Source organism: Belonocnema kinseyi, chromosome 4 (genome assembly GCF_010883055.1).
Source record: "Belonocnema kinseyi isolate 2016_QV_RU_SX_M_011 chromosome 4, B_treatae_v1, whole genome shotgun sequence".
NCBI classification, from domain to species: domain Eukaryota; kingdom Metazoa; phylum Arthropoda; class Insecta; order Hymenoptera; family Cynipidae; genus Belonocnema; species Belonocnema kinseyi.
Window position 1 is genome coordinate 101,080,816 of NC_046660.1, and position 7,853 is coordinate 101,088,668.

General features: G+C 34.6%; 1 protein-coding gene across 3 annotated transcripts in view; it reads left to right on the forward strand.

The window, feature by feature from the left end:
* The window catches only part of LOC117171324, a 164,889-nt gene that overhangs the window by 54,419 nt on the left and 102,617 nt on the right, over window positions 1-7,853 (forward strand). For 2 of the 3 annotated variants that reach the window (XM_033358533.1, XM_033358535.1), the window contains exon 1: window positions 2,092-3,293. The exons of the other annotated variant lie outside the window; for it this stretch is intronic. In XM_033358533.1, the coding sequence (XP_033214424.1) occupies window positions 3,232-3,293 (62 nt within the window). In that variant the 5' untranslated portion in view covers window positions 2,092-3,231. Of the gene's footprint in view, window positions 1-2,091; window positions 3,294-7,853 lie in introns of those variants that run through there. 3 annotated transcript variants of the gene reach the window in all.

Consider the following 7,853-nt stretch of genomic DNA (forward strand, 5'->3'; position numbering starts at 1 on the left):
TTCGAAAAAGTACAAATGAAATCTCTTGAAATTTGAAGATTCATAAATTAAAATTGTTGACTATTGATGGTTTCGGAAATCAAAAGTCAAGTTTTTAATTCTGTGCCAGTACAGAATTATATAATTTAACTTTAGCTTAATTTTAGCCCTCCTAATATCCTCGCTTATTCTCGTAAAAAAACTACCATACTTTTTGTTGCATTCTCGTTAATTTTAAGTCCCATGCCCTTCATGTTAGTATTCAGTTTGCCCAACATTCTGTAAAAAAATGTTCATATAAATATAATACTAACATTTCGGATCATTTCCAGGCGTCGACGGTTAATCAGATTGGTAAAATTTATAGAAATAATTTTTTCACAATTAATATCTGTAAAATAATATTTGGAAGCTCTTTAGAACCTTTATAAAAGAATGCGTCAACGCATTATTATTATATACGCCACACCACATTAAAAATTGATCGTATATATAACCATAAACAGATCTTGTTATTTTCTCTTTTATTGAGATTCACTCATGTGCATTTCGATAACAAGCAAGAAAATTCTTCAGATACGCACTTTTGAGGGTGGGTGAAAAGCTTTAAGAAAATTCGCAAAATGCCTTTCATAGTAAAACAATTCCATAGAGGTTCTGAACGTATTATTCAATGATCCCTTAATGGACATTATTATTGAAAAGAGGAGATAGATGACAATTGGGAAAAAGCTTATAGAAAAAAAATAGTTGTTGAAACGGTACGGAAAGCTTTCAATACATTTTTCTCGGTATCATAAGGTATATCGAAAATGTTGTTTTGTTTTCTTTTTCAGTTAAAGTTTGAACTTCTTTCGATAAATAAAAAATATATGAAAAGTATAACATTTATCGACTATGTAAATAACTGTGTGTCACATTGTCTTATGAATAATGAGCAGAAATAGTGTCAAAAAACAATGTTTATCCTCAGCCTGTTAAACCCAGCCAGTTAGTAGGCAATCAAGTGGCTAATCGCTATGCTTTCCAAATCAGAAATCTATAAGCTGATGTGGTCATTGACTGTATTTCACCAGTTTGCCGAAGTCAATAATTCCATAATTGGTGCATACTAATCACTATGTCAGAGTGGGAAATCATCGTGCTTTTGACATTATTCTTCATTTTTCTAAATATAATATATCAACTATTTTTAATGCTCAATATGCTGTGGTAATTTGAATCTTTTATCAATTTCTTATCATATGTGGCGTACTGAGTTTTGTTTGACGCACAATGGATTGTACAGCCAAAATTGAAAAATTCCATAAGTGGTCAATCAGAGTGTTACAGATTACTCTATATCCAAACGGTGTTCGTCTTAGCATTTCCATGGAATGATGGATTTTCTCTTCTTGAATAGACTCTAATCAGCGTTCTTTTCTCGTTTAAAACCAGTTTCATCTCGCACAAGACCTTTTACATCTAAGAGAACATACAATCTTCGATCTAGATTTGTAGAAGACTTGAAGACTCAGAGATGACTAAACACTCTCTTCTTCAACAGAACAGACTCTCCAATAAATTTTACTTTTCTACTCTAAAACGAGGTTCACCTCCTTCTTTTAAGAAATTAATCTACTTTCTTATGAAAATTTACGGACATATCCGGGCAATTGCTTATAACATTTTATTATACATTTTTTAATTTAGGAAAGTTCAATTAAACGATTTAAATTTTTTCGAAATTCTTAACAATATTCTTAACATAATTCTCTGTTTAATAATAAATTCACTGTCACTTCCGGCGTCAAAAAACTTCCGGTTTCCCGGTCCAGTAGCCATCCTGTTTCTAGTATGGAAGTAAACGTATCATACGACTTTGTGCACTTAACAGAAGGATACACTCCTCGATCTTGATTTCTTGAAGATCTCCAAGTGTGACCATCGGGGGGTGGTCACGTTGCTATGCGAAATTCGCGAGAAGGGGTTAAGGTAGGGGTGACGTCATGTAGGGGCATCCATCCGGTGGGTCCTCCACCTTGCGATTGCCGTCTTGTCTGCGCACGTTGTCTGCGCTCAGTGCGCTAAGCTTGCTTCTGGTTTAGTTTCAGCCTTTCAGAGTTGGTTTCAGCTTTCAGTTCAGTCGACTGCCAGACACGACGCGAGGCGAGTATGATGCTCGTCGTCGAGTCTCGTCGGTCGTGATCGGCTCTTTCCGTCTTACACCCTCGCTTTTATCAACGTGGTGCGATCGTTAGCCCGTTGCTTTGCTTGCATCGGCATTCACCATCCCGGCGCGTGTCCTTGGCCAAGCACGTGTTTCACCACTGCCATCATCTTGGAGAACGTACACCTTCTTTCAGCCTGGACTCAATTTAGAAGCAAAGTTCAACGACACGCGTCTCTTGTATACACTCCGTAAAAAAATTGAGTAGTCGCTACACCTGTCTTTCGTGAATAAGAATCGCGAATATAGACCTCCTAGTTTCGGTGAGCTTCAAACACTTGTCTCCATATCCGGTTGATCATAATCAGAGTTTCGGAGAAAAGGGAGAAGCTACCAGAGAACCAAAAGTTTACTGGAGAACCAGCGAACCGGAAACTTCTCTTGTAGTTATCAAAAGCCCCTTTATGAAAGAGGTTGGCGACCCTAGCTATAGCCGATTAAGGCAATTTCCGATACCAGAATTTCAAACACCAGACCTGTTTAACAGGTAAAGCTCTTTGGTGAATTATTCACTGCGGAACTAATGCTTCGATGCGAGAGTTGCGGCTGCCAAGAGGAGTTGGCTCATTGTGTTGAGGACAAGTAGCGAACCTTCACACTTGTCAAGTGTCACCTTAAGATAAGCTTCGAGGAAGTCTGTGGGGAGCAAAGTTTCAAAGTTCTGGTCATTTAATTTCAGAAGTAAAGATAAAGGAATATATCAAAACTTATCTTGACCAATTTTTCTGACAAACTAAAATAGGACTAAGAACATAATAAAAACGACTAAAAATTCGTGCTGTAAAGTGAAGTAGTGTTTGGGTTCTAGCAGAAAATCCAGAAACGTTAAAAGACAGTGAAAATTGGTGCATCTTTGGAGAGAAATAAAAGAGGGGAAAATTCCTCTTATAATGCGAACAGCGAGGGAAGCGATGATGAAGCATACAATCAGCTGACTAGAAGAGTTCCTTGGTACGAAGAACTCAAGTGCCAACGACCGGAACAGACAGAGGAAGGACAGTCAAGAAAGTCGCCAACGGAATCGTAATCGGATCTACTCGATAATGACTTTCAGCACCTCTTTCCATGGTGACAAAGCTCGCTTCCCTAACGAGAACACCACTCGGTAGGTTACACACATCTTACGAAAAATTATTGCAGATTATTTTCTCCTTGAGACATAGTTCTTATAGCTTACAACTCTCCTTTGTCCGCTACGCCCGAAGCGATTTGTGATACACAATTGCCGGTAATTGTTGTACGTGCTAACGGTGCAATACTGGAGATTCTAAATTCTGCGAGAAACAATGAAGGGGATACAATTTTTTAATTTTTTACGAAAAGTTTTAAGAATGATTTTTTTTAAAGCAATATTAAGGTATTGCAATGGACGTTCTAGTTTATCCAATTTGTTGCTCGGATAATTGCCATAAAATAGGTTTCCAGAAGAGATTCAAATCTACTGTAATATCAGAAGCAAATAACTACAAAATACAAGGATATTTAAAACTTGTAACAGAGTTTGGATGTTTTGTTATGTTCTGAGCTGAATTAGTTTTTGACTATCAAGTACCGATTAGGTGAAAACTAATCTTCAGTCAAACTGATGGCTGATTCTTGTTTTACCAATTAGTTCAAATTAACTAGTTGTTAGTCAAATTTAACTAATTGTTAGTTAACTGCCGTTCAAGGTAAAAAGATACGTAATGTATTGTGCCTGGCAATGAGAATGTCGACCTAAAGGACAATGTTAAACAAACAATGTTAAACTGGCCGAACAGTGCTGTGAAACGTACTAAAAATGTTTTTACGGAAAATTGATCTTATATCGTAATTCAGCGCTCATTTGCCATAGGGCTCTAGGACAATGATTATCAAAATTTTAAAGGAATTGTTAATTCAATTTTTGTTTAAACCAAACTAGTAAAAATGAATTAGGCAACTTTATTCCCTTACAGCAAAATGATATCCTTGACATATCCCTAGGATATCTCGACAGGATATCGGATATCCTGAAAAATGTCCCAAAAATCTCCCGGGATATCCTTGGCATATTGCAAGGATATCGAGATTTCCGCCCCGTACGATATCCACTTAATTTCCTGTGCGGGATATACATTTTTGGCAATGGAATTTAATATCTCTAAAATGCATATTGATTAAAATATTCAGTATACCTGAAAACATAAAGATTCACAAACATCCGTGTGTCAAAAAACACTTTATACAAATCTCGAATATTCGGTTTTTTCAAAATCCTATTTCGGTACAATTATCAAAAAATTATTACCGCGAATGATTTTTACAGCCATTAACAGCCTACTTACAATAAGAAACAAGTCACATTCTAAACATTTTAAAGTTTGCTGTTATTTCGGTTACCTCTTAATTGCGCTGTTTAGAGATCGCACTTTTCAACGGCAGAATCAATTTTTTTGATGAAAAGCAATCAAACTAATATGTATCGCGTTGGTTTGTATAATATAAATAAGAATAGATTGTAATCCGGCACGAATATTCGAGAAATTGTTGATTTTTGTTAAAGTGTCAATTATTACTGCGTGCTAGTTTTCGCACACTGACAGCCATGATGCAATTTACCTGAAAGTGACTGTAGGGGGGACTATACCATTATTGTAGTTTATAATTTTTCACGTTGTATAAAATCTCTGGAATAATACCTAATAATTTCTTATTTTATTGATACGATTGAATATAAATATAATTGGCAGTAGACACATATGAATTTCCAGTAATATACTACTATGGAATAAATTATGGAATTGGAATATATAAATGATAAATTATAAATATAAATTATGGAATTGGGATATCTTGGGAACATCCTTGGCATATACAATTGGGACATTAATGGGACATCCTGAGGATATTCCGAGATATCATTGGGGCATTCCAGGGGTATCGAGATTTCCGCCCTGTAGGATATTATTTGCGATATCCCTAGGATCTCCTAGGATATGCCCACGATATCCTGGGAGATAAATGGGATATCCCGCCTATTTCTCATGCGGTGAGGGTTTTCTTACCCTATGTTGAGGCTCGTTTAGGGTTCTCTGAATGTGATATTAAAACTTAAAAACAAATGGTTTGAACAATTATTGTTTAAACAAATTTACCAATTTTTGTAAACTTACTCTCCTTGCATAATTTGAGGCTTATTTAGGGCTCTTGAAATATCGTCCACCGGAAGTCATTCGATTTTTCCTTTTTTTTATAGTTGGTGTTGTGCTAGCTCTGAATGATCATTAAATTACTGCTTGCGTTGAATTTTTCTGTAAAATCATTTTTAGTGCGTTTTACAGCACTGTTCGGACTGGTAACACCATTTTTCACAAAAAATAATGGAGCTCTAAATTTAGGACTACCAGTCCAAACTAGCGCTAATGTTCCCTTATCTATGTAAGGGGAAAGAGGGGGTTTTGTGGTTTTATTTGCGTATCTTCTATAACGTTAAGCTAGCACAACACCAACTTTAACAAAAAAAAAGGCAAAGAAAAAAGGAAAACTTCCGGTTGACGATATTTCAGGAGCCCTATAAAAGAGCCTGAAATTCTTCCAGGGAAGTCAATAAAAAGATTTGTAAATTTGATTAAGCTATAATTGTTTAAAAATGTCTTTAAAAGTTTAAATAGCATATTCGGGAAGCCCTAAATCAGCCTTAAAATCGGACAAGAAAAGAAATTTGTTTAATTTATTTTCATTCAGTTTGCATGAACAAAATTGGTTCAAAACTTTCCTTTTAACTTTGATAATCCGGTTCCTAGAGCTCTAAATGAGCCCTAAATTGATATAGAGGGTGAATTTTCTGTAAAATCATTTGTAGTATATTCTACGGCACTACCCTGCCAGCTTTACGTTAAACCAGCGCAAACACCATTTTTTTTAAATAATGAAGTCATAAATTCGGAAGCAGGGGCAGAAATGAGCACTAAATGTTCCCTAAATTATAGGAGGGGAAAGAATGGGTTCTCTTCATTTTTGATAACGTCAAGCTAGCACAACACCGACTATAACAAGAAAAATGGAATAGGAAAAATCGGACGACTTCCGGTCGACGATATTAATTTCAGGAGCTCTAAAGAAAAGTATAAAATTATGTAAGGGAAGTAAATTTTTTTAAATGTGGTTAATTTGTTTGAACTGCAAGTGTTTAAGCAATTTTTTATAACATTTTAGTATCATATTCGGGCAGCCCTATGAATAAGCCTTTTGTTTTATTCATTTTTAGTAGGTATTTGAAAAACAAAAATGGTTAAAATATTTTATTTTTATTTTGATAAGCATATCCCTAGAGTCCTAAATGAGCTCTAAATTATTATATAATGTGGATTTTCTGTAAAATAATTTTTAGCGCAAATACCACTTTTTGCCAAAAATAATAGAGCTCCAAATTTGGGAATAGGAGCCTTAAATAAGCCCTAAATTATGAAATAAGTTACATCTCTATAACTTAATAGTGTTCTGCCACCTTAACATACATATGAAGTGCATTTTCTTTTTTTTTAAATATCATAAAAGGCATCAAAATTCTGCGTCCAAGGACCACTAATTACATATACGGTTAGGATATGAATCTCATTCGTATGTATAAATTTGCAAAATTTTCGTGGTGGTATGTTTAGGTCATGAGAAATGTTTAATGTGGAATAAAAAACATCGTTATACTTCAATTATTAACATCTCGTATATTCACTTGTAGTGATAATGAAAAAATAATTTTTAAAAACAACTTTATACTGAAAAGGTTCTCCATTCGAGAACGGAGGCCATAGAGTAAAAGCACCAATTCTTAGAACCTTAGCCCCATTATTGGAATGACAAAAATCGAAGTGAATTAATTTTATTTGAGATAAATGTTTAATTGTTCTAGATAATTATTATATCCATTAATGGTAAAAATGATATTATAATTAAATTACTTAATGCAAACCATGCTAAAAAATGTATTATCTAAGAAATTAGAGACGGGTTCCAACAATTCGGGGAAGGGGGGGGGGGGAGATGAATTGAAGCTCCTAACGTACGACTTTTTACATTCTCATTCCTGAGAATGTAATGTAATCGTCCAAGTGTTCAATCTCTGGTTTTTAAAGGATCTTTACGTTTCGGCACTCACAGAATCCGAAAACCATAACATTTCCTCGGTGTCTGTCTGTCTGTATGTCTGTATGTATGGTTACCTGAATGTTGTAGCCACGCTAACTTTTGAAGAATTTGTCCAATCGAGCCCGCATTTGATACACTTCTGAAGGTCCCCAAAATAAAGGCTAAGTTCGTTAATCAGATATTTCGAACCAAAATTTAAAAAATGAGTGCATTTTCAAAATTTTGAAATTTTTGTTGTTGAAATTTTATAAATTTTTGTAAAAGACCTGCAAATTATCCAAATAACATTTTGAATTCTGATGAAAATTAGAAAAGTTATTTACTTTTAAAAAATTTGAAAATCTTCAAAAAATAGAACAAATTATTTTTTTCATAGATCCAAAAATTTTCACTAGATACCAAATATATTTTTAAACTATTTTAGCCGAATTTTTCGATAAGCCCACATTTTTAAAAATTAGAGTCAATCTAACAGTAGAGCGCGAAGCGCGATTATGGCAATGAGAATGTAATCGTCAAGGCCGCAGGTGCTTTGAGAACCTTCTTTAATGTCAAATTA